Source organism: Microtus pennsylvanicus, chromosome 1, assembly GCF_037038515.1.
Source record: "Microtus pennsylvanicus isolate mMicPen1 chromosome 1, mMicPen1.hap1, whole genome shotgun sequence".
NCBI lineage: Eukaryota > Metazoa > Chordata > Mammalia > Rodentia > Cricetidae > Microtus > Microtus pennsylvanicus.
Window position 1 is genome coordinate 108340202 of NC_134579.1, and position 26816 is coordinate 108367017.

General features: G+C 50.2%; 1 protein-coding gene across 2 annotated transcripts in view; it reads right to left on the bottom strand.

Annotated features, from left to right (window-relative positions):
- The window catches only part of Adgrd1 (adhesion G protein-coupled receptor D1), a 115308-nt gene that overhangs the window by 52092 nt on the left and 36400 nt on the right, over positions 1 to 26816 (bottom strand). For both annotated transcript variants that reach the window (XM_075978005.1, XM_075978008.1), the window contains 5 exons: positions 24597 to 24656; positions 21851 to 21968; positions 20885 to 20995; positions 19377 to 19452; positions 17769 to 17910 (listed from right to left, as the gene is read on the bottom strand). In XM_075978005.1, the coding sequence (XP_075834120.1) occupies positions 17769 to 17910; positions 19377 to 19452; positions 20885 to 20995; positions 21851 to 21968; positions 24597 to 24656 (507 nt within the window). The remainder of the gene's footprint in view (positions 1 to 17768; positions 17911 to 19376; positions 19453 to 20884; positions 20996 to 21850; positions 21969 to 24596; positions 24657 to 26816) is intronic.

The window sequence follows — 26816 nt, forward strand, 5'->3', positions numbered from 1 at the left end:
AACAGGGCTCCGGCCAATACCTCTGCCTTGAGGCTGACTCTCATGAAAGCTAAGGAATGGGTTGGATCTAGCCATCAAAGCCACAGCTTTAATCCTAGCCATATCACTTAGCAAATTAAAGACTCATGTGGTCAGAAAAAGAGAGATATACAGTTAAGATAGATTCAAAGGCAAAGAAAAACTCTAAATAGTTTACAGTGTGTTTAAAAATATATGTAGGCAAAAAGAAAAAAATATATGTAGGCTTGAAAGACAAAGGAAAAGGATAAAGTCCTTAAAATAAAAAAGGAAGAAAGAGAGTAGTTGGGTGTGGTGGCATATACCTTTAATTCTAGCACTTGGGGGACAGAGACAGGCAGATCTCTGTGAATTGAAGGATACCCTGGTCAGAGTGAATTCCAGGACAGCCAAAGATACACAGAAAAACTCTGTCTCAATAAGCCAAAAATTATAAATAAAAATAAAAGAAATAGAGGTTAAAATAAAGCCATGTAAAGATGAAAAATGCACAGAGAGTCCGGATACTGTATGTTATTGTGTTGTCTTTAAATTGTTTGGTGGCTGAAGAAGGAGCAAAAACTGCTAAAAGATATTTGTTTATAAATGCTGCTGGATTAATTTGACATACATATTTTGAAAATGCCTTGACTTCAAAATATAAGTCAAAAGGTACGTAACTTTGGAGAAGAGGTTTTTCTTTTGTCTCCACAGGAAATGAGAGTCTGTGGATTCATTCTGGATTAAGAAAAATCAGGATTGATTAAGGAAGACCCCCTGAGAAATCTCCAGTAGGGGTGAGTGGACGGCCCAGATGTCTGAGTTCTACATCCAGAACAGATTCAAGACTGCAACTGAGATGATGAAGCCTCACAGAATACTTCAGTCATGACTTGATCATAATTCTAAATTTTCTTTAGGTCCCCATAAGATTATCAGTACCCCCAATCAGTAAAAGTATGCCCACAATCCCCAAAATATGGATTATGGATGTTTGCCCTTGTTTAGAATGTTGGTTACAAGTTGCATGGATAATGGACAGGAAGAAAACTAAACAAGGGAGACTTGATTCAGAGTTCTTGTTTTGTAAAAAAGGAGGTAGTACTGTGGGACAATGTTTTTACCCTGTAAATATTTACTTCTTATACTTGTTTAATAAAATACTGATTGGCCAGTAGTCAAGCCGAAAGTATAGGTGAGGTGACCAGGCAGAAAGTAGAGGCAGATCAAGGAGAACAGGGGAATTCTGGGAAGAGGGAAGAGTCAGTCTGCAATCATCATCCAGACACAGAGGAAGCAAGACGTGACTGCCTCGCCAAAACAGGTACCAAGCCACGTGGCTAACACAGAAGGATTATGGGCTAATATAAGTTATAAGAGTTAATAAGAAGCCTGAGCTAATAGGCCAGTCTGTTTATAATTAATATAGACCTCTGTGTATTTCTTTGGGACTGAACGACTGTGGGACCTGGTGGGACAGAAACCCCAGTCGACAGACACCTGGGAGCGCCATAGAAGAAGACACAGAGAGGGCTGGTCCTGCCCACAAACAAGGGACAGTTTCTCAGCAGACAAGTCTTTTAGCATAACTATATAAAGCAGCTGGCTTCACAACCTATGATCATTGTGGGATAAATGGCAGATCTGAATGCTGGCTGAGATGGAGCTGCCATCTCAGTGGGCTCCCACCCTGTGCATCTGAGGAACAGCCAGGCCCACATACCACCCATTCATCCCACTTTTCCTGGAGGCCGTGTGTGCATGCCAGAGAGATGGGTGGTCCTTCTGTGCACCGGTACCCTGAGTGTGTAGGACGGGCAGAAGACCTATGGGTGCATTCCCACAGCTACAGAATGGGCGGGGCAGAAATGAGCTCTGGCAGGGAAGAGGAGGACCCAGGACTGCCAGTCACCACAACTTCAGAGAGGCTGCTCCCCACTGAGCCCACATCTTTCCTCAGTAATCCGCACCAAGCAAACAGACGTTATGGGTAACAGATAGACGTCTCTCATGAGCCAAACTAAGAGCACCTATCATGACATGTGACTCCACCCCAGGAACTGGATGCTTCAGTCCACACATTGTCTTAGATAGGAGCAGACCCGTCATGTGGGAGGCCCAGGAGCCTTTACTCGCAATGCTTTTGAAAAAAAAAAAAAAAACTTGTCCAATCACGCCCATGTAAGTTTCAATTCTGTAGTTAAGCATACAAGCTACCCCATCTGCAGGACACACCGGGATAGCCTTATAACTCTCAAGGCCATTCAGTTGAATGGAGTTCTTTACTGGTTCCCTTGCTTATTCCAGCAGCCCTTCCTGCTCACTTTGTCCTGGGCGCACCCCTGTGTCCATGTGGCAGTAATGTCTTCCTCCAGGGTGGAGCTAGCGTGACCAGCACACACACAGCTGTGTCACAGCCTAACCTCGGGGCAAGATTCTTTCTCTCCTTCAGGGTGAGAGAAGCCAGCAGACTGTCACCTCTGCAGTGTGCGGGGCAGAAGGATGCTTCCATTACACATGGAAGCTGTGCTGCTTTTGGTTGGGCAGTGAGTGTGTGGTGAGAGGCAGCGTAATGCCCACATGCTGCTGGCAGCAGCTTCCCTCTTCCCCAGGGGCTTGAGAACCTGGCTTCTACTCCCAGTTCTGAATTTTGTAGCCAAGACAGCCCCAGCAAACTCCATCGCTCATCAGCTGCAAGGCTCTCACAGTGCCCCCTACATTCCCTGTAGAAGCTATTAGAGGGGATCATGGGTCTAGGCAGCAATGTTTTGTTAAATACAGTTAACTCTGCAGGGGCTCCCGATGTTCCTGGGACATCAAGGACACTTACCACCTTGTCTCTGCACCTAGAGTGTCCTCCCCAGCCCCCCCCCCACACACACACACTCCCTTTGCCCCTCTAGGACAGCTGAGGCTCCAGCCATAGGCAGGGTGTGAACAGGGTTCTGAGCATTGGGGAGGGGAGGCCATGCTCTGGTCACGCGCTCAGGGGAATGGAGGGTTGAACACAGTGGCTGGCTTGGCCCACTGTCTGTTCCCATGTGAAGCTGTATAAGACTCAACATAGCTTTGCCTGTCACCAGTCGAATGAATGGAGGATCTGGCCCCTTAAATTCTGGCTTGAAGAACAGCAGAACAAAAGGCTTTCGCCAAGCATGTGCACCCAGCTGTTTGGATACCACCTCTTGGCTCATGTGAATGCCACATAAAGACGCACCTCAGTGGACCCACGGAAGATGGCTAGGAAGATATGCATGCGTGTGTCTGCCAGAACAGGCTTGGGGGATGGGGACTGAAAAGTGTTTGAATGATCTTGAGGGTTAATAGACAAGCCCTGCATGTTCTCTGCTCTCTCTCCTTCCTGGTCCTTAGGAATGTGAATGAGCAGCCTCAAAGTCGTACTACCGCAAACCCAAGCTGCACCCAGAACCATGTGGACTATATGCCCTGAACCATGGGCGTATAAGGAAAATAAGTCTGTTTCCCCTAAGTTGCTATTATTGGGTGTTTGTTCACCACAATAAGAAAAATAGCTAATAAGACGTTAGCAGTTCTCCCACTGGCAGCAATACCTTCCGAGCCAGCCTTGCAAAGCCTGTGGAACTCAGTAACTTGCTTGTCTATAACCCCGTGAGGCTAGGCTCCAATTGTCACTGCCTTGGTTGATGGTAAGCCACATGACCTGTGATGAGAGCAGGGTCTACTCTCAACTGGAGGATTGATCCAGGTGTGCATTTGGGGATCATATGGGTTACATCATGAGGAGTGGGGAGAAAAATGAAGAGGGTAAGCAGGAAGGAAGGGGCAGAAAAGGAGGGAGATGATATCAGTGTAGTGGAGGCAGGTAACAGATGCGCTGAGGAGTTCCAGTCCATGTCCTAATGACCTGTCCTTCCCTCCTACTCTAGACTACTGGGAGAGCATAGCAGATAGGACTCAGCCACCTCTGCAGGGGCAAAAGTCACTGCATCTCTTCACCCAGGCACCAACCTGCTGGACACGTAGGGCAAGGCAGGGCCATGTAGTCATGTCCCTAGATGGAGTCTGGAACCCAACACAGAGACTAGTGACATGCGTGTGGACGCGGCCTCTTGTCAAGACCTCCTGCGTCGATGGCATTTGTAAATCCAGATTTGCGTGTGGTGCCTCGAGGCTCTAAGCCAGGCACAGCCATAATCCCAGTGCGCAGAATGCGGAGGCAGGAGGATTGCAATGAGTTTAAGACTTTAGGCTACAGAGCAAGTCTGAGACTACAGATCAGCCTAGGCTATAAAGTGAGACCAAACATCAAAACCAGCCATCCAAGTAAAGTAACAACACAGACATCTGCTGACAATTCCCTATTTTAAAATAGAAAGGAAGAAAGGAAGTCAGAATCTCTAGGGCAAAGCCCTGCCTGATGCAGGTGGTCAAAGGGAGGTTGTTTCCAGGAAGTTCCAGAAGGGTGTCAAGGAGGGGCTGTGGGCAGGAGAGCCTGTCCAGGCTAGTCCTCACTGTGCCAGAATTACCAGGCTGGTGGCTCCTCCTCACCATTACCCAGCGAGGAGCCACCAACACCTAAGAAATGCTTCTGCCAGCTCCAAGTCCCCCCCCCAGAGTATCTAATTTGGGCAAGGTGGGTCTGGTCCCATGACCTGGGGTCCAGGCCAAGTCACACAGAACATTCTAAGGGATACAGCCTGGCCGTTCTTGTAATCCCCTAGCTTCTTGCATGCTTGCACAGCCTCCAACTTTCAAAAAAAAATCTACAAGAAGCAAGCAAGCACAGATCCCCAGGACCACTCACCACGAGGCCATTGCTTGCCCCCATGTGTCAGCTTGTGCCCCATTCCTGTGTTTATGTACTCACACATGCGCTGAGATGTTTAAACATCAGCCAGAGCTACATGCATAGTCAGCAATCAGAAGATGGGATGAGTGCTCCCTGAGCTGGGGAGGGATGGAGCTCAGACTTACTTTCTTCTAATCCCAGGGTCAAGGCCAGCTCACCTGTCACCCCCAACTCTTGGATGTATTCTTGACTTAGGAAAGTGATCCCACTGTCACTTCGGCTCCATCAGGGGGTGCTAATAGTAAGGGGTTCTCAGGTATCCGGCCCCCTTGGTGACTGACCCTGGGTACTGCACCTCGTCTGCTCCAGAAAGCAACTATTCAATTTCTGCCCCTGACATTGACCCCTATGCAGGAAGAAAAGATAGACCTGGTGTCACCAACAACCTGGCTCCTCTCTGGAGAAGTGGCCCTGAGACGTCACGTGCAAGAATAGGCACTCAACGATGTGACAGACAGGTGATAAACAGGTCTGGGAGCTACAGGAATTGCAATAGTGTGGCCGGATAAATCTACCCAGCACCCGTGGGCGGTTTGTGATGACGAAGCTAGGTCGTCCACAGTGCTGGCTGTTGGAACAGCTGACAAAGACTCCTAGATTTATCTCCACGTCTGCTAGTGTTCTCACAGCTGGGGCAGACGCCACGGTGTGTGGCTCGGGCAGGGGGCGGATTCCACTCACGCAAGCTACAAGGCCCACAGCTCCTGGTGATCCAGGTGCCTGCTGGAGGAAGTCTGGCAAAGAGAGACTGAACCTCAGCAGAGTTCTAGTCCACGGACACCAACGCATCTTTAAAACTCAAATGCGAGTCTGGGGAGATGGCTCAGCAGGTAAAGGAGCTTGCAGCTCAGCCTTACAACTTGAGTTTGATCCCCAGGACCCACTTGGTGGAAAGAAAGAGACAACGCCTGAAAGTTGTCCCCTGAACTCCACAGGAGTGCCATGGCACATATGACCCCCACCTCCCAGGTAAACAAGGAGCAAACCATATCTAGTGCACCGCTTCCCTCCGCAGTGATTTCTGTGTGAATAAATCTCCCAGAGCCCAGTTTGCTTTTGTGGAGCTGGTAAAAATAATTAGCCAAGGAAACAGATCTCATCCACATTGTGATTCCCTCCACGTAACCCTCTGTATGCATTAGACATCTGTAGAGCTAGACCCGGACCTAGGGAAGTGGGCGGATTTCTCTCCTTTCGTTTTGACCCCCATTAGCATTGTTAGAATACGGTTTCTCTGGGACATAACAATAGCGCTGTCTCAGGCTCGGCTTCCTGCGGCTTCTCCATTGTCCAGTCTTAGAAGAAGAAAGTGAGCGTCCTCTGTGGGACTGGCGATTGCCACTGTGCCATCATCTTGAGCACAGAAAAGAGACTGCTGCTTGGTGGAGAGGTGGGGGCTTAAGCCTAGGCTGAGTGTGGAGAAAGAGAGCCCAGCGGAGCTCATTTGAAGAGGGCAAGGCAGAGACCAGGGCTGCGTTCGAGCTCAGCGCTGCAAGTCCTGCAGGCTCCATGCTTTGGGCCTGATACCCACAGCTGACTAGCTCTCAGAAACACAGTGTTTCCTATGCAATGGCAACTCCTACTGTGCTCCACGTGGGACACCTGGCATGACACACATGTCCAAATGTACAGGTCTGGCCTCAGAGGAACATCAGTGACCACACAGAGAACATTGGTGCCCTGGGGAAGGGACATGGTGAGCAAGCCTCACCAGCTCCGTGAGGGCAATGGGAGACAGTGGAGCCTGGGCACAAGGAGAACAAGACAGAGCCTTGTGTGTAAAAGCCCCAGGACCAGGGAGCGGAGTGTGGAGTGGGAGCTGCATGAAAGAGGTCCAAGCTGTGTAAGGGCCTCTGGGAGGGCTTGTCCTCACCCCACTGGGGGGTTAGGGGGCCTGGACAGGAGGGCTCATGGCACATGGAGAGGTGACTAGATCTACCTCTTCCAGGACCTTGTTGTACCGTGGGAGAGAGGGTGGCAATGCTAATACAGCACCTCAAGGTCAATGAGGAGGCCCAACAGCAAACAGGCAGAGAACACTGCCATGCTAAGCCAGAGTATGAGGCCTGGAAGTGGAAACATGGGGTCCAGGCACATTGTAGTGTTATCAAGGTCAGCTGGTGAAGGGAGAGCCTCAGGAAAGAGCCACCGTCCTCAGAGCTCAGGTGGCAAAGACTGACTTACCCTGACCGAGCTGTGCACCCAGGTGGTTCAGGGTCCTCTGTGTTTGATGTCTTCTTTCATGCAGGTATTCAGTCAACAAACATTGGTAGAGATCCTAGAGGTTGTATTCTTCCTCTCTCTCTCTCTCTCTCTCTCTCTCTCTCTCTCTCTCTCTCTCTCTCTCTCTCTGTGTGTGTGTGTGTGTGTGTGTGTGTGTGTGTGTTATGGAAGCTGCTTTCTCCCAGAGAAGAGAGACAACAGCAACAACAACAAAAATCATGCAAACATGATTGTGTCCACCTCCATGACGGGAACAAAGGTAGTAGGCAGGATAGGATGTGGCCGGAATGTGCGGCTAATTCTTAGAGGACGGTTGGGGCTGTGGGACAGACTCTGCGAAGGTGGTAGCCATTCGGGGACCTGAGGAAGAGCATTCTGTTCAGGAGGGAAAATGTAAGGAAAGGGCCTAGCTTGTGTGAGGAAGGACCAGGAAGAGGCTATGGTAGCTGGAGGCTGGGAAGGCAGAGGACACGGGAAAAGGTTTTCAATGCATGGGCGACAGTTTTAGAGCACATTGAACATTTATTCATTTCTGCTTATTGTTTATTTTTTATGCGTGTGTTGAGTGGTTTTGCCTGTGTGTGTGTGTGTGTGTGTGTGTGTGTGTGTGTGTGTGTGTGTGTGTGCACATGCATGCAGGGCCTGCAGAGGCCAGAAGAGGGCATTGGATCCCTTAGAACGGGAGTGATGGGTGGTTATTAGAAGCCATGCGGGTGCTAGGAACTGAACCCCGGTCCTCTGCAAGAGAAGCAAGCCTTCTTAAGCATTAAGCCATCTCTCCAGCCACATTTTGAATAGACCTCTGGGTGCTGAGTTGAAAGTGGGGCCAAGTCTGGATAAGGGGATAGCCAGGGGGTGTGGCTGTCTTATCAGAGGGATGCCAGAGACTAGGATAAGAATGGAAGTTGGGGCATAGGACTCAGATGCAGCTAGAAGCTGGGCCTTTTTCTCCTATGTAGCAGCGTTGGCAGGGGGTAGGGTTTCCCCACCCGGGATGCAGAGCAAGCCAAGCACACTGGCACCCAGGCACACCCTGGGCCTGGCTTCTTACCTCACCCCATGCTCAAGTGACACAACAGCTTTGGAAATGGACCCATGGAAGATGGAGCTGAGTGGCTCTGGCTAGGCACTCCCTGTTCACAGTCTCAGAGACCTCTGTGTCCCCACCCTGCGATTAGTCTCTGTGGTCACCAGTCAACTCTGGCATCAGGAATGTGCGTCCCTTCTGCACCAAGAGCTGCCTGTCTGGACACTCATGAGGGATGAGAAGTCAGTGATCCCTGAATGACAGCCAAAGAACAGGACTTGAACAATCCCACCCTGCACCTCACCATACACCCCACCCCCATCTGTATAGAAGTGGGAAGTCAGGAGCACTCACTCAAGTCTGCCTAGCTCATTCTAGAGCACACGTACACCACACAAGACAGAAAGCAAGCCCTGTAGTGAGTGACTCCTGCTAACGACTTGCCCACTAGGGGCCCCAGACATCTGCTCAGGCAGACACGAACCTTGGAACCTCCCCCATAGTGCTGTGACATCTTGGTTTAACAGAGGTGGACACTGGGCAGGTATGAGTTGCTAAAATAAGAGACTGGGTGAATTTGTGGTCTCTCCACTGGAGCCAGAGTTGGGGGAGGCCCTGAGGCCCTGTCAGTACTATTTCTAAGTCCCCGCTATGCTTGCTGTTGTCCCCAGGCTGTGGGCTCAGTTTGTGTCACTACAACTCTTGATAAGCCAACCAAGGGCTGCTCTGAGTCCCTGGTTTCCTGAGTCCCTGCCCACTGATGGGGGAGTACTCATTGCTTTGGACTCTGTTGAGGTACCAGATGGCAATAGCGAGGAATGTGTGGCAAAGCAAACCTTATTCACCTCTTGGCCAAACATCAAAAGAGAGGAAGAGGAGGCGAACAGGGTCCCATTTTCTTCTTCAGGATAATGAAGCAACAATGAGCTAAAGACGCCATCCCTCACTATCTCCCAACAGACAGGGGAGCACACCTCCACTGGGCCTCTGAGAGCAAAAGATTCACACGATAGCCAGGTGAAATGAAGAGGCCCCTTCAGGAGAGCACACCCCACCACAAATGAGAAAGATCCTGTGGAAGAACATCGGGGCTGCCTCCCCCCATAAACAGTGATATATCAAAGGTGGGAGATTTGAACAAGAACACGAGTGAGTTACAATAGCACGCAGAATTTCCAAGGTTGGTGTCAGAATACATCACACCAGGGACCTGGAAGAAGACACACTGCCCAGGGAGGTGAAGCTGTGGACTTCTCTGCAAAGCCACACTGTGAGTTCCCAACCCTGGCTGGCAATGGAGGGTCTGCTCCCACCATACGGGGGCTTCAGTGGGGTCTTGGGACGCTGTATGTCCTCCAGAGTAGGGCCTGCCTCATGTCTGATTCTGCAGGAAGCCTCAAAGGGTACCTGTGGGGCGGGTCCCCTTCTTATGAGTCACCATTGCCAGAGCCCTAGAGCCAAACACTGGGAGAGACTCAGGCCACTCACAGGTGCCCTGGCCCAGCAGCATGTCACAGAGGTATCTGTCAGATGCCTGGTTCTACATGGGCAGGGCTGGAAGCAGAAAAGGGCAGTGCCCTTTGAGGCATGCCAAGATTGTCCCTATGCAGTCCCCAGAACTGACCCCTAGAAGGAAGCCAAATGACTTTTGCTCCTACAGCTAGTGACCAGCATCCCTCAATGCCCTGATGCACAGTGAGGGAAACCCTATACTGGATTTCTCTTTAGGAGCCGGGAGTGACACCCACAACATCTCTCTCACCTTTTGAGTGTCTTGTCACCCATAGAAGAAGAAAGGGTTGAACAAAAAAGAACGTTAATCACCAAGTGGGTGAAGGAGGAAGAGTCTGTCATCCACACAGTGGCCATCTTCTCTAAAAAGGGCTGTGACTGTTTGCCTAAGGTATCCACACTCCCAGTGTGTGTGTATGGGGGGATTGTTGTGTATGTGTGGAGGGGATGTTGTGGGTGTAGGGGGTGTCTCTATACAGCAAAGGCTCTATGCCGATGTCTTTCAATTAAGGTCTTGAGATGAAAGAGCACCCTGAATCACTCAGGTGGTCCGAAGTCATCATACAGCCCTTGCAAAAGGGAGGTAGCAGGGTCAGAACTGGAGTGGGGGAGAAGGAGAGATAGTGATGCAAGGACTGGTAACATGGTTCAGAGGCATGGACACAAGAGTGTCTCTAGAAGCTAGGAAGGCAAGAAAGAAGTTGCCCTTCTGGGCTTCTGACACTCGGAGTTTAGCACAAGGAGACTGATTCTGCACATCAGCCCTCCAGGACTCTCAGATTGTAAAGCTATGTTGTTCCAAGCCACTGGGTTTATGTGCATTTGTCACAGTGGCCGTGGGGAGCTAAGACGTCTTTCTAGAGGAAATGGTTGACACCCTTGACAACACAGAACACTTTAACTTGCACAAGGCAAAAAAAAATTGTCAAAATAAAACACAGCAATGGCGGATGGCAGCAGGCGATGTGCTATCTGCGAGATGAGCAGAGATCTTTGAAGTCAGTAATGAAGCAAACGGCAGATCCCCGAAAAATCAAGGCAAGAGTGCATGATCTGAAAGAAAAATGCAGATGGCCAAGTCACTCAGGGAAGGGCGCCCAGCGTTGCCGGCAATCAAAGGAACTCAAACAGAAACAAGCAGATGTAACTTTCGCCCATCAGAGTCTAGAGCTAAGTGGGACGCGGGCTAACGAGCCCCGGTGGTGGCAGCGCTGATCGTAGAATCCTTCTGAAGGCACTTCCGCAGTGAACATCAGTCGCTTAAGATGTAGATCCTGCCGTCCACAGCCCGGGCGAAGCGGGAGGGTTAGCACAGCTTTAGCATAAAGCCCCTGAAGTTAGGGAGATAGAAACAGCCAGTTTGATGGGTGCAGAAGGCAGCCCAGCCGCCTAAGGCAGAGGTTTATCTTGCCAACAGGTGAAGCCTGGTACATTGGCCATGCATGTGGGGAAAATAAATCTTAGCCCTACCTCGCCACACACTGCCACAATTAGACGACAAACGCAGAACTTAACGGAAGCGAGCCGAATGAGCAGTGACCGCTTCAGGCAGCACCCGAGCTTCTCTGTGACCTCCAGTCAGATGAGATTCCTTGACCAGGACACCAAGAGGCACGAAGCTCAAGGCAGGAGCTTGATAAATGGGCTCGCATGAAAATTTAAAGCAGCCACTCATCAACAGACACCCTGAGAGCAAAAAGGCCAGGCGCAGCGGAAGAAGGAGTTTGCAGTACAAATGCCTCATATCTGAGATGGGCCAGGAACGGAAAATCGATAAGGAAACAAAAGCAGCAACTAGATGGGAAAATGGGGGTAGATTCTTTCTACATCTATATAAAAAAAGGGGGATGAGAATGCCCAATAAACATATAAAAAGGTCACCAATGTCATAGAGAAAAACAAATAGAAACCAGAATGAGACAATACAAGCCCCCTGGACAACAACCAGCCCAGAGAAGATTGATAGTCCCAAACATGATTGACAGGTTCATATGTTCATTGGGTTTTGGAATGGTGCCTACTTTGGGAAATGTGATCAGTTATTGGTCACAGCTATTCATCAATGACACACACACACACACACACACACACACCTGCTCCAGGACAAGCACCTTACTCCCAGACTCATGCCCAACAGAAGTGAGCACACATCAGGTAGGTCTGGAATATCCCAGTCGTGTTCCCTGCACAGCACAGTCTGGGATGGGGCTGTGCGTGGAAGGGACATTCAGACACTGACTGCATTCTGCCACTTGGCGTGATCTCACGAGCATGTCTACTCTGTGAAGCGTGTGGCCCTCACTCAGACAGGAGGCTTTCTGCCCTGATGCATGCTCCTCAGAGGGGAGTGAAGGAGTTTGCTCTGAATTACCCTAACCCCCTGTACTGGGTGGTTTTGAGTGTAAACTTAACCCAAGTTATAGAGTCGTCAGAGGAAGGAGCCTCAGCTGAGAAAATACATCCTTGAGATCCATCTGTAAGGCATTTTCTCATTTAGTGATCCAAGGCAGAGGGCCCAGTCCATGGTGGGTGGTGCCGTCCTTGGGCTGCTGGTCCTGGGCTCTATAAGAAGGTGGGCTGAGCAAGTCATAAGAAGCTCTCCTCCGTGGCCTCTGCATCAGCTCCTGCTTCCAGGTTCCTGCCCTGTTTGAGTTCCTGCCCTGACTTCCTTCAGTGATGAACAGCAACGCTGAAGTGTGAGCCAAATAAACCCTTTCCTCCCCAACTTGCCTTTTGGCCATGGTGTTTCATCACAGAAATAGAAACCCTAGCTAAGACACCCCCACAGCTCAGATTCTGAGCCCAAGCCTGTGCTGTGCAGGGAACATGTCTGGGACATGAGCATAAACACATGCTTGGCTTAAACATCACAAACAAGTTAGAAATGACCACTTAACCAAATAATTCTACTCCTAAGACCTTATGGCAGAGAGAGAGCTGCGTGGGCACACAGCGGTTCATCACAGCCTTGTCTGTTAGGGCGGAGACTGGGAAAAGCCAGACGTAACAGCGGGAGACAGGGTGTGGGCTATGACACAGCCAAGGAAATGACCTGGGAGTTTATGGCAATTGACCTGGACATTCAGACAGATTGAACCAAAACCTGGGAAAAACAACATGACTGGCCTCGCCTCATTTACACAAGTCTGTGTGTGTGCCCTGGTCTCCACACAGCCCTATAGGAAGCCCGTCAGAGCTCAACATTCATTGTAGATGGATATAATAATAATAATAATAATAATAATAATCACAGTCTGCAGAGAGGGCACCAGTCCCAGACAGAGCACCACAGCAAGAAAGGAAAATGTTAATGTTACAGCAAGACTTTTCTTCTCATGGGGGCCAACAAGATGTCTTAGTGGGTAAAAGTATGTGCTCCAAAAACCTATTGACCTAAGTTCAAAACTCTCATGGCGGAAGGAGGGAACTGACGTCCACAAGTTGTCCCTTGGCCTCTATACACATCCACAGCACGTGAGCACACACGTACACACAAATAAAGGTGATTTTAAAAAAGACCCTTTCTTATTCACAACAGATCATAGCAAAATAATAGCTGCAAACCACTGGCTTTTAAGTGTTTTTCTTTGGGAAACAGAAAAGTGACTGTGCGTAATAATCTGAAGTGGAAAACAACCCAAGCACACCCCAGGAAATAAAAAATAGAACACCCACACAATGGAGTATTATATAGCAACAGCAATAATCTAGCTGTTACTACTGCAATGACATACGGGATTCTCAACTGGGAATCTCCCAGGGCATTCCTGGCAACGTCTGGAGATGTATTTGGTTGTCACGGCCGGAGATTCTGCTCCAGGCATTGAGTGAATAGAGGCTACAGATGTCGCGGGATGCCCTACAGTTTATCAACGGTGCCCACAAATCCCCACATCCCAGCGGCATCTTGCTGAGTCAAGAGGCCACAGCTGTTCCAGCAAAGAGGTCAGTTGCTACTGAAAGATTAGGCAGCATCTGGATCCCATGCCTGAGTGTGCCATGCAGGCAAAACCTCCAGCTCCGTGGGGGCATTAAACTGAAGAACTGTCACATGATCCACAAGCCTTTGGCATCTACTTCCCATACACTATCAATCCCAGCGACGAGGAAGTCTGGGTAGATATGTACTACTCTGCATGCAGAAGGACTCCCAGGACTCAAAATAACACTCCAAGAGAAGGCCTGGCTTCTGGTACTCTTACAGGGGACCACAGGATAAAACAGTCTCAGGGATGGAGTCAAGAAAGATGGTGCATTAACCTAAGATACAGCATAGCAGATATCCCTGCGGTCTGGCCAATCTGTAGATACACCAAGCCTGGGCAGGCCGTCTGTCTGCAGAGGGAGCGCCCAACACTGGCCTCATTCATAACCTTCTCAGCACATTTGTCCTCTGCAGCCTGAGCATCCAGGGTGGTGGACAGGACCTAGCCCATTCGGAGCAATGAAACCTTAGGTCCCAGAGCGTTTCAGCAGGTTTGAAATGAGATGGACTATGGACTAGGGTGGGGTAGCCTATGCTGTACCCACCCCTCACCCCTAGAACACATCAGGCACCTGCTCAGGAGCTTCCAGGACATGTCTGGTAGTGTTCTATGATGGTGAGATTTTTTTTTTTGGCTTAGTTTGGGTTTGGTGGATTCTGTTGTTGTTGTTAACTTTAGACATCTGGAAAGAGGGAACCTTTCCAGAAAATGCCTCCATCAGATTGAACTTCTGGCAAGTCTGTCGGACGTTTTCTCGATTAATGATTGACATGGGAGGGCTAAAGCACTGTGGGTGCTGCTACCCCTGGGCAGGTAGTTCAGGAAGACAGAAGAAAGTTAGCTGAACTGAGCCTGAGCAGCAAGCTGAGGAGCAATGTCCCTGCACAACCTCTGCTTCCGTTCCTGCCCTGACTTCCCTTCACGATCAACAGCCATCAGGGCGCATACACCAAATAAACCCTTTCCACCCTAAGTTGCTTGTGAGAATGGTGTTTATCACAACAATAGAAAGCAAGCTTTGACAGGTACCTATCCCTTCGAGATCCTGGGGAGCCCATGTCAACCATAGTTTAGGACAAGAAGAGAGGACCCCTCAGCTTGGAACCCCAGTCTTGGCCTGTATATACTTTAAAGTGTTGGAAGATGGAAGACAGTGCTGTGACCGCTGCTCCATGCTTCATGGATTCAGTTGGGAAAGACAAGGCTGAAGCCACACGGGGGGGGGGGGGGGGACCTCCTTCTCTGTTCATTCCCATCAGCTCCAGAGAGGGCGCCACAGGAACTGTCCCACGCAGCAGCAGCAGCAGCAGCTCTCCTAAGCATCCTCAGAAGGACAACAGGAACCTTCAACTAAAAAAAACCCACACAAACAACAACAAAAACCCCCAAACTCTTGAGGACACTCAGTTAAGACTGTCTCTAATTACTGTTCTCTTCTGGGAGGATAAAAATTCCCCTCCGTCTCTTTTTAAGGCACAATCCCTCTTTCAAGCTCTTTGTTAAAAATAACTCCAGCAACCAGCCATTAAACCGGGAATGTGTCTTAGCCTACCCTTCCTTTTTTTCTCTGGTTTGCAAATTGGCACCTTCCCAGAATTTCACAGAAGACAAAAAAAAATAAAATAAAAACAGTAGAGTCTTCCACAAGGCCCAAGGCCACCACCAACAGCATTGGGAGAGCAGGCAGGACCTGTAGTCCCACAGCAATGGGAGGTCATCCTCTCATCTCAGGCTGGCTGGTTCCCCTGGTTGTGGTCCTGGTGTCTGTGAGTGTGTGTCTAGGTGAGAGGATAATCTGCAGGAGTCAGTTCTGTCCTTCTACAATATGAGTCCCAGAATGAGGTGTGTGTGTGTGTACATGTGTGTGTGTGTGCATGTGTGTGTGTGCGTGTGCGTCTGTGTGTGTGAGTGTGTGTCTAGGTGAGCGGATAATTTGCAGGAGTCAGTTCTGTCCTTCTACAATATGAGTCCCAGAATGAGGTGTGTGTGTGTACATGTGTGTGTGTGTGCGCGTGTGCGTCTGTGTGTGTGAGTGTGTGTCTAGGTGAGCAAATAATTTGCAGGAGTCAGTTCTGTCCTTCTACAATATGAGTCCCAGAATGAGTGTGTGTGTGTGTGTGTGTGTGTGTGTGTGTGTGTGTGTGTGTGTGTGTGTGTGCGCGCTTAGGTTAGCAGATAACTTGTAGAAGTTGGTTCTGTCCCAGGCATCGAATTCAGGTTGTCTGGTGGCAGGGCCCCTATCGGCTGAGCAGTCTCGCTGACCCCACCACTACCTTCTTAAGTAGAGCTGGCACTTGAAACAGAAACATACACATTCTGAGAACAGACAGCCCCACTCAGGTTTGTTTATAGCCCTCACCAGCTCCTTGGACATCTTGGTCTTCTGGGTCCCCGCATAAGCCATCATCTCCTTGCCAACAGGACCAGTTGCGCAAGCCTGCCGCCATCCACCCCTCCTGCTGCCTCTCCCTGAACACCCGGGGAGCGGGTCAGCAGCCAACATCTGCTTCCCGAGCCCACACTCCAGGCAGTTCTGCTGGGCAGGGTGCACATTTGGGTGGTGAACTCCAGTTTTTACTGCTGTTGCAAAGCTCCGTAAGACCTCAGTGAGATAATCTGTTTTCAGGACTCACCGTTAGTCTGTCCTTGACTGCTCGTAAATTTACATCTTCAGAAGCGAGTATCACACACAGACACACGACCCCAAGCAAGATGGGAGGAGTGGGGGGCTGCAATCTGTCATTGTCACCCTACCAGGATGATAACCTCAGAGCCTTCTCCTATACCCCCCCCCCCGTGTGTGTGTGTGTGTGTTGCTGTTTCTGTCTCTATTTCTATCTCTCTCTTTCTCTCCCCCTACCTCCCTCTAACTGCTTCCGTGACATGGCAAGGAGTGGAGGTACCAGAAGGAGAAAGCTGGATGGAGGGGCCTATTAGCAAAGAGGAAGTCTCTTTGCAGGTAGATAAAAACTTTCCAGAGAACTGGGCAGACCCTGCTACTGTGCTATTCATGGCAAACCCAGAATTCTCAGAGGAGGCTGTTGAATAGCGGGAGCCGTGTAAATCGGGTTAGGGGGTAGGGGCACCAGCATCATGCAGCTGATGACAAAACTGGGTTTTCTGGGACCAGCCTGGAGACACTTTGAACACAAAGAAGAGGGGGAAGAGCAGGAGTGTCTCCCTTGGCGAGGGAGAGAGGAAATGACACGGGGACACAAGGATGGAAACAAATGCGCATTTACATCTTAGATGTCTTAGCTCCAGCCAACCCAAGTGCATGCGGGCCCATGTGTACACATAAACACATGCACACAAGCATGTGAGCTCTCCTGGACATATGGATACCATGAAGCCCTGGTTCTGAGCTGGTTTGTCTGCCTTCTGCCCTCAGAGGCTCTTGGACCACCCGCCTGCCTCCAGAGAGCGCCCCTGACTGTGTTTTCCAACCTGCCTCCAGTTGGCCTAGTGATAGCGGTTGTCACTCATGAGTTCCCTCTCCAGGACCCTCACGCAAAGCCTCACCAATGCTTCACCAAAGCCTCACCAAGATCTCAGTGACCCCCCGACCGCGTGCGCCCAGCACCATCCTTAAGATCGAGGTGCCAGCTACAAGCCTTTGAGAGATGCACAGGAAGACGATGCCTGTCCATGTATGCACACAGTCACTCACGCATCTTAGGAACCACGGCACATCAGCCTCCATCCCTGCTGTTCTCACTTTCAGGCAGAGCGCCATAAAGATGAGAGAGCCTCCGCGCGGATGAACACATGAAAACAAACAGCTCATCCCTCCATACCCAAAGCACAGAGGTGTCTCTCTCAACCTCTGAAGCAGCGCGTGACCAGGCTCAGCTCTGCACCTTGCTAACAGCCTGCCTGCTAAGTGACACTGGGACAACTGTACCTCTGCTCCGAGCAAAACAACGCCACAAGCTAGGGGCAATATACCCATAAGGGCTGTACTCGCCTTGGATAGCCACAGCAGGCCCCAGAGGCCTCTTCACTCAACGTCAGCCCATGTGTCATTGGCAAGGCTCAGTCATGTATTTCAAGAATAAAATTGCAAGGAGATGAACTCTGGGAAGCAAAAAGTGCTCCTTGCCCAGCCCCAGGCCCATGAAAGGTTCTTCACGCAAAGCCACAGGCAGCAAACTGCATCCAGGGCCCACAAAGGCAAATGCCTGCCACTCACCAGTTTGTGCCTGAGGTGGACAGTTATCAGAGGAGAGCCTGATAGGTTCTGGGACAGAGTGGGCGGCGGGGACACCTCCAGGGAGATCAGGCGGCTGGCGACAGACAGCAAGCAGTCTCTGCAGTTCACAGCCTCGGGAATCCTTGGAAACAAAGGGAAACGGGTTACAACGGCTAGACTGTGACCTCAAGGTCAAGAGTTCTGAGACCAATATTTGATCACGCATCTGGATCAAATCCTTACTGCTAAACATTTCTATTCTGTCCCTCAGTTCTATCCTCTTGGAAGTGTAACAACATAGTTGGGAGGTGAGATAGGGCAGGACCTCAAAATACACCAGGGAATTCGGGAAAAACAGGCCTTTGACCTCAGGCTTGGAATCTCAGCGCATTTGCCTGCCTGACCAGGCTCTCACTCACTGGGGTCTGAACCCCACTTTCCTTGATTACCCACACATGAGGCCAGTGCTGATGTGGTGAGGTCTACTGTCTCATTGCCTCCTGTCCATCCCTTTCCTCATGAAGGTGCCTCAGTTTCCCCCGTTCACGCAGTCGGCCACTCTTCCTCCACTCTGCCACGTACGCAGAACTGAGCCCGTGGCTCAGGAGCAAACCTTGCCATCTCCAGCTGAGCTGGGCAGCAGAGCACATTGCTCAAGCCCATGGCAGTCCGGAGATGAGGTCACACCCCAGGAACCTTCCAGAAGAGAGAGTCTCGCTTCTCTATGCTGGATGTCAGTTCTGAAGGACAAGGCTTAAAACTGCAAGGGAACTGTGGGACAGAGAAGGGAGCCCAGCCTGTGATGAGGGCAGAAATGAGATCTGGTAGCAACATCTGGACAGCTGGGCCATGCTGCCCCTGAAGCCAGTTGCTTGTGGGACTTTCAGCTTATATTATTCAACAACTCCCCATGTGCTGAGAACCATTCATACTAAAATTCCCTGCCTCACTCCAATCTACAGCAACCCCCAGACATCTCCTAACCCTGTCTTAGAGTTCTGAGGTTGAAATGCTATTCGTGGCCAAAGTCAGGGACAGGGCAGTGAAACACCTGGTGTGCAGAAGTTTGGCTTGGGGTCTGGTGAGCTTGGCCTTTGAACAATCCCGGGGTGAGTTTAACCATGTGCCTGTGCTTACTGCTCCCCTCAAAGCAACTGTGGAGGAAGGAACAAAGAGAGAGAGAAATGGAGAGATGGAGGGAAGAAATCTTCCCGAGGGAGACAACCATAAAGGCAGGTCTACCGCCTTCTCATTCTATAGATGTGGAAACTGACTCTCAGAGAGCTCCATTCATGGGTCCCAGATCACTGTCAGCCTAGGGCACGCTGAGGTCTCTAACCTGAGCCTCTGAGCATAGCTGTCCAGTCTGGCCCCAGAGCCTGCTGGATCCCACTGAAGGAATTCCTGAGTCATTTCCAAAGGGCTAAAAACCCAGCCTGGCTTGAACAGCAAGGCAGCAGGCACCGGTAACAAGAGTTTTCTAACAATAAGTAAACCACGCATGTGTGTGGCAGTGTAACGTGTCGCTGTGGTTGGTCATCCAAGACCACACACACACACACACACACACACACACACACATCCCGCATGCCACTGTACAACACTCACTTTGTGCTGGCCGGACGGATGTTGTTCAGGTAATAGTGCAGGGAGTGGTAGAGAAGGCCGACGATGGTGGTCCAGGCTGAGGACAAAGCAGAGGTCAGACACCCGTCAACACTCCTGTTACAAGCAGAGAGCGTGCAGAATCACGCACACGGGGACTGAAGGCCATGACTCAGTGACTCGGGTAGGGTTGGGGGTGGGGAGGAGGAAGAGCCACGGAACAATAACATTTACATCAGCATGGAAGCTGTGGATAGTCCCGTGCTCGACTGGAACAATGACCTCCTGCTCTGTCCCCTGTGTCCACGCCAGACACAGGTGCTGAAGCCTGTCCGAGACGCCTAGAGCAGCGGGGCCTGGGGACTCTTCATGGGCTGCCAGTTGCCTGGCAATGAGTGTGTCTCCATCAGTCTGCAGGAGGAGTATGCTAATCCTCAGAAGCAGGTCCACAGACTAGCAGACACCCAGATGGCTGCAATGGCTCCCCTGCCCCTTATTACAGTGAGAACCACATACTCAGCTCGTTTCCTCATTCCAGGAGGGTGAGAGCACTCAGCCAGCCATCATTGGCTGATTCTCTGAGCTACCCCTGCTGTCAACTCAGGACTCACTACATGCCAGGCACAGGGATTTATACACATTTTGCCTTGTAAGGTCTGAAACAGTATCATGAAACAGATACTGTTATTGTCCTGGTACAGCATTTGCCCAAGGCCACAGAGTCAGTAGTGGCTAAGCTGGGGTTCTAACCACAGAATCTGGGTTAGTTGACAATAACTGTTGAGAACATGGCCTCTGGCCCTTCTGGAAACCTGTGTTGTTTCTAATGTGTCCTGCCGTGGAACATGGGAGAAGATGCTATGCAAGGCTTGCTAGGTGGTGCCTCTCTCCTGAGAGCAGGATACACTGAGTCTGAGAAGATGAACATTATGGGCACCTGTCCTCCAGACCAAGAGGTGGATCCTTGCTTGGGGAGGGTCTGTGTGGCAGCCTGGGCCTCTGTCTGGGCCCTCTGGGATGAGGATCCACAGCAATCCTCAACTGTGAGTGGACACAAGAGGAAAGGACGCCATCTAGATATGGCCAGAATCACCTGGTTTTATCCATAGGTGCCCGTGGCTACTTGCTCATAATGAGACTTGACTTGGGCCTGTTCTAGGATCGTTTCTGGTTCTCCTATACAAACATACCTATCCATGGCTACCTTGAACAAGGAAGGGAGGTGTCCCACCTACTCACATACAACTAACCAGGACCTGAGAAGATGGGGGGTGGGGGGGGCACAGTGTCCTGTGTGGTGGGTGAGACTCACTGGAACATAGATTTGCAGAACCCCACTCCAAGTCCCAGCTCAGTCCACAGTGTGGTGTGGGATGAGGTGGTAACGTGTGCATTGAATCAGAGCCCCCTCTGAGAGCACCCGAACCCACCCTCCTGTGGGTAGCACCATCAAGGAAAGACCGTCACCCAGACTGTACCACCTGAGAACCCAAGCAACCACGTCCACTTACCTTTGCCGTGAAGGGCCTCTCTCGGAATCTCAATGTAACTGTGCCCATGGGCTGGGAATCTGTAGTGGGGGGCACTCAGTGCTGGGGGAAGGACCTTGGCCACGGAGAACTCTGAAGGAGAAGTGGACAGTGGACACAGTAAATGGAGTCAGCCGGCTCACTGGCTGCAAGTCTCAGATTGAAGACTGTGTCACTATCCTTCATTTCTTAAACCAAGCCAACTCCTAGGGGAGAGGAATCGCCTCAAGAAAGGGTGACCCAGAACACATGTGTGTTTTTCCCTGTCAGAAAAGGAAACATTAAAGCATACGTGTGTGTGTGTTGTGTGTGTGTGTGTGTGTATGTGTGTGTGTTGGTGGTGCCTTGGCAGACAGGCAGCCCCAAAAGCTGCCTCTGGAAGCAGATGAGCTCCTGAGCCACAGTGGGGTGCTGTTTGATTCCCCTGCACTCAAGTGTCCTCAGAGAGAAGCTCAAGGCAAGGAGCCCATGCCTGTCTGTGGGGGACCTAACACATCCTGGAAAAGCAAGGCTGCTTCCTCTGAGATGTCCCATTCTGGCATTCACCCAGACTCCTATTCTGGTCTCCTCCTCCTCCAATGGCCTTCTTCACCCATTCCACATCTCCAAGACAGAGAGCATCCCATCGGATCCTTAAGGATCCAGAGGTTCAAAGGGGTTGGAGTCTGCACTCTGAGCCCAGACAGCTGTTGAGACACCTGGAGCTCCACTTTGCCATGACTGCTTACACAATCTTGTGCGCATACCACGACCCCGCACTTTTAGCCACTTCTAACACACTTGTTTCCAAAACAGGATTTTTCCACAAGACACTGGACCTAAGAGAAATGGTGGTTTATCTCAGCTGTTGTGTGAGCCTGAGACAATGTGAAGGCCAGTGGTCACGCACCTGACACTCTCTCTTCCACAACCCCCACTGCCCAACCCTTCCTATCTGATAAGGACTACCTGCCATTGAGGAAGAGCCCGTGAGGGTGACGTGGGGTTCTCTCGACTGCAGGTTGGATGAGATGTGACCCATGACGGTATCGATGGTGTTGACCAAGCCCAGTGTCACGGTGTTGTCCTGCAAGCAGCACAGACATGAGGCTCTGAGGGCCAGTACACCCAACATCATGTGGAATGGGCACACAACAGACTCAGAGCTGTTCTTCCCCATGACGGCCATAAGAAAGAGAAAATCACCCAACTACCCCACTTGGAAGCCTGGGAGATGATCAAGCATCTGATTGAGTTCACAGAGCATGGACACTAGTCAAAGCTGCCCCAATGTCATAACATTAGCTCCTGAGTGACCAGAGGGCTCAGACACCTGTTTCTAGCTCTGCTACAAACCCTCCAAGGACCTGGGCAAGTCTTAGGTCTGCCCATGCCTCTATCTTACAGATAATGGTCCTGGGGACACCTGCAAGTCTTTCCACTCTCAGTGAAGCAGCAGCCTCTTTGGAGGTACCAGCCCCCAAATTCCCTCTGGCCTCCTTGACCCTCCGTCCAGCGGCCCTCTTAACCTACTCTAAGGAAGAAAGGACACCTCTGGATTCTACCCACATGAAGGAGGGTCCCTTCTAGTCACACAGACCTCTGCTGCCAGCGCCCATGTCCACCTTGGCCTGACTGTCTTAGACCCCAGACACCATGGCAATAAAGAACTGTTGGCTCCACCCCCTGCCCCATTCTGCCTGGCTCTCCTCTGCCTACCTCGCACATCCCCTCCAGCCTTCCAAAGACAGCATCTGCCGCTCTCACCCCCTCATGAACACTCCAGGAGGGACTTACTGAGGCGGAACCAGATACACAGGCCAATTTTAGACGTTGTCTCCTAGGCCCGTGGTCTGATTTCAATCAGAACGTCTGTGTCTTTGGCACACACTTCTAGGAGGAGCAGCGATTCATGCGTGCCCTTCTCTTCAATGTGCATAAGCTTGCCTAAGCCTGGATTGTTTTGCAATTATTCATATTTTGCAGCAGATTTGCATATTTTACATTCAAAGAAAGTTCATTTAAATCAATGGAGAAAAATCTGCCGATCTGAAGCCTCCACTGGCTGCGGCCCCTCTTCTGGCCGTCCCCACTGGCTAGTCTCCCGGGTTTCAGACTGCAGCTTGTACACAAAGTCCCTTGGAAACCTATCCCTGGAGGTCTACGCTTCGTGAAAAAGAATGTGTTTCTACACAAGACTGTGTCGTTCTTGACCCCCTTCCCTTTCTGCTTGCCAATGTTATGCAATCTCATTTCACGTGAAGCTGTTCAATAAAGGGCTCACAGAACGCAGCTCCTCGTGCCATCTTATTAATAAGGTGAGAATTGGCTGTCGTTTCTGCCTCTCAACCTTGCAAAACCTTTAAAGCTTTGAAAGGAGAAGGGCTCAGGAGAGTGATCGCTTCAGCATGTTGTGATCAGGGCACTCCTGGGCAGCTGGGAGCCTTCATCCTCCCTCTCTCCCTGAACTCCTGGAAGCCTTGTGTGGCACGGAAGCTGAGATGCCAAGTCACTACAGGGTCTCTGAATACCTGAGAGGTAAATGCCCACATACCAAGTCACTGTGAGGTAGGGTCTGTTGTTACTGTAGCACACCTTATCCTGACCTGACTAACATGGTACTCAGAGGACCTTGGTAAATGTTCTTTCTCCCCTTTTATTCATTGTGTGTGTGTGTGTGTGTGTGTGTGTGTGCAGTATGCAAGCATGTGCATGTTTTTGCATGTGTGGGGGTGTATATATGCATATATGTATGTATGCACATGGGGCCTGAGGTTCGTGTTGAGAATCAGTCTCCATCACACTTCCACCTCATTCATTGAGTTGGGGTCTCTCCAATCGAGCCTAGATCTCACCGATATGACTAGTTATCTAGCTCTGGGGATCCCCTGTCTCTGCCTTCCCAGGTTGGAATTAAAGGGGAGCTGCCGTGCCCAGGCAGCCTTTGTGTGGGTGCTTGGGATCTGAACTCCAGTCTGTATGCTTGTGAGCCATCTCCCAACCCCACCTTGGCAAACGTTCTTGGTAGAAGTAAGGAAAAGTAGGTTCAGTCAGATGTCTATAGAACGAATGTGCATGAGTGGGCTCAGGACCCAACTGTGGGGTTATACGAGGTTGCTCAACGCCACGCTCTCCCTGAAGGCCCTGGACGATTCTTATCTTAGTATTTTTATCATCTGCCATTGCCACAACTATTCATCGACTGTTCTCATGTTTTAAAGAAGTAATATCAATACGGTGGTTTGAAATCAAAGAAAAGCACTCCGTTGTGCGTCCTGAATTCTGAGTGCAGGGGACAAAAGCCTTTCATTTTCTACTTTAATCACGAGGCGCACTTTCGCGCTCTGCCATCTCACTCAATCCGCTGATCTTAAAATGCCAAATATGGCTCTTATGACTATTCAAGAATGCAGAATAAAAAAAATACATTGTGTGAAATGACACGCAAAGGTCAGCCTTCTGGAAGATCTGGTCCCTTTCCCAAAGCCAGAGATGGTGGCGTAGGGCTGAGGGTCCCAGAGTCCCCAGAAGACCAGAAGACACCATACCCAGGTGCATGTCTTGCCCAAGAGAAATGAACTTCAGTGTCTTAGACATCAGGACCTGGAAAGGCTTCATTTTTCTTAGAGATCGTTAGGGCCCTAGGATGCCACCACAGGAAGACAGCCATAATCCAGTACACACATGCTGAAGGTCAAAGCATCCTTCCTCTTACCTCTGATGCCTGGGTCCAGCTGGGCAGTAGAAGCACCTCGCCCACAGTTCTTAAGAAGGTCTAGAAAGAAACAGAACAACACTGTTTAGCATAGATCTTTGAGTCTATACCTGAGTCCGTCAGTCTCCTCCAGAGTCTTCCCACATCTCCTCAACAGGTAATTGGTTTAGCGCGGTGACAGGCAATAATAGCTTATATTTGTGGTGTGCGAACATCTGTGTATACGTGTGCTTACCTGTGTGTGGGCACACTTCCGTGATGGCACACCTGGGAGTGCGTGTGTGTGCATGTGAAGCCCAAGGCTGGTGTCAGGGTCTGTCCTCCAAGGCACGTACACCTTATTCATTGAGGCAGACTCTCTCAACCAATCCCAGAGCTAGTCAATATGACTAACCCTCACCAGTCAGCTTGCCCTGGGGAGCTCCTGTCTCTGCTTTCTGAGACTGGAATTATAGGCAGGTTACCCACCATGTCCACTCAGCATCCTGTGGATCCTGGGGATCCGAACTCAGGTCCTCAGGGTTGTGGGTCAAATGCTTTAACTACTGAACCATCTCCCCAGCCTCAGGTTATATCTTACAGATGATATCTCCTCTCTTGTTTCTTATGACAACCTTGTAAAGTCAGTGATGAGAATGTGGATATCGCAAGTGTCCAGGGTGTGTGACTAGCCCCAGCTTGTCTCATTAATGAATGAATGGCTGAGCAGGTGAATGGATAGATAAGTGGATGGGTGGATGGATACATAATCACAGCTCATGAAGCCTACTTTCCTCAGGGACAACCTAACATTAAGCCACTTATACCAGCTGGAAATCGCCTCTACAAAGCAGAAACCACTTATGCCCCGCCCCCATCAGTCACATTTGGTTTGGCTCATTCTTGTTCCAAAACAATGAAATCAATTTTAGCATTTTCAAATACGGAGATTTAAGTGAAAACTGGTCTTCTTGTTTCCTTTTGGGGGGAAAAAGGGCGTTAGCCTGCCAGCATCCCAGGTAACCATGGAGCGAAGCTGAGCGGGGTAGCTGCTTCAGCAATGTTTGCCCCAGGCCCCGCCCCTCCCTAGTCACCTGTCTCTGTTTCTCCATCTCATCTAGCTACGGACACCAGACTCAAACCTGGAGGCCAACTCACCAGCCTCCGTTTCCTCTGCCCAGTGGTTCTCAACCGTCCTAATGCTGCTAACTTTTAATACAGTTTCTCATATTGTGGTGACCCTCCCAACCATGTAATTATTCTCACTGCTACTTCATAACTGTAATTTTGCTACTGTTACGATCATAATGTAAATATTCTTGGAGACAGAGGGTTGCCTCAAGGGCCACAACCCGCAGGTTGAGAACCTGTGGAGTCTTCATGGTCAGCAAAATCCTCATGGTCAGCTCACCAGATACACTGTCTATGCATAACGCATCATCAGCTCTTCCTCCTCCCATTCATCTTCATTCCACAGCTGTTTATTAATATTTGAAAGTTCAGGGGCCGAACTAATGACCACAAAATGCTCCTGCTTTCTCTCCCTGATCAGAGGAACAGCAAGCATTTTCTTTTATTTCTTATCCCTTCTCCTCCTTCTCCCCCTCCTCTTCTCTCTCCTCCTTCCCCTTTTTTTCTTCCTTTCCCTCCTCCTCCTTACCTCCCTTCTCCTCCTTCTCCTCCTCCCCACCTTTCTCTCCTCTCCTTCTTCCTCTTGCATAAAGTCTCATATAGCCCAGGCTGGCCTCAAATTCACTATACAAATAACAACCCAGGGCAAGGACGACCTTGAACGTCTGGTCCTCTTCCCTCTGCCTTCCGAGTGCTGGGATTACAGGGGTACACCACCACACTTGGTTTGTGCAGTGCTGGGGACCAAACCCAGGACTTCACGAATGTTGGGGTAAGCACTCTTCCAATTGGGCCATGCCCACAACCCCCATGACCTTTATAAATAGTCACAAAGTAAGGGTTTCAGGTAGCCCGGCTCTACCCTCAGAGTGCAGAAGTCAAGCTAGACTGTACATGAGAGAGTGGCCATGTGTCCCTAAAATTTTACTATGGAAAAAGGCCATGCATGGACTACCTTCGTCCTGAGGGATAGAGAACAGTTCTGAGAACAGAAACAAATGAACCACATCAGCTAACTTGAACTTTTTTCTTTTCTTTTTTTTGGGGGTGGGGAATGTGTGTACGATCTCATGATGTAGACTTAAGATCCCCCTGCCTCAGTTTTCCAGG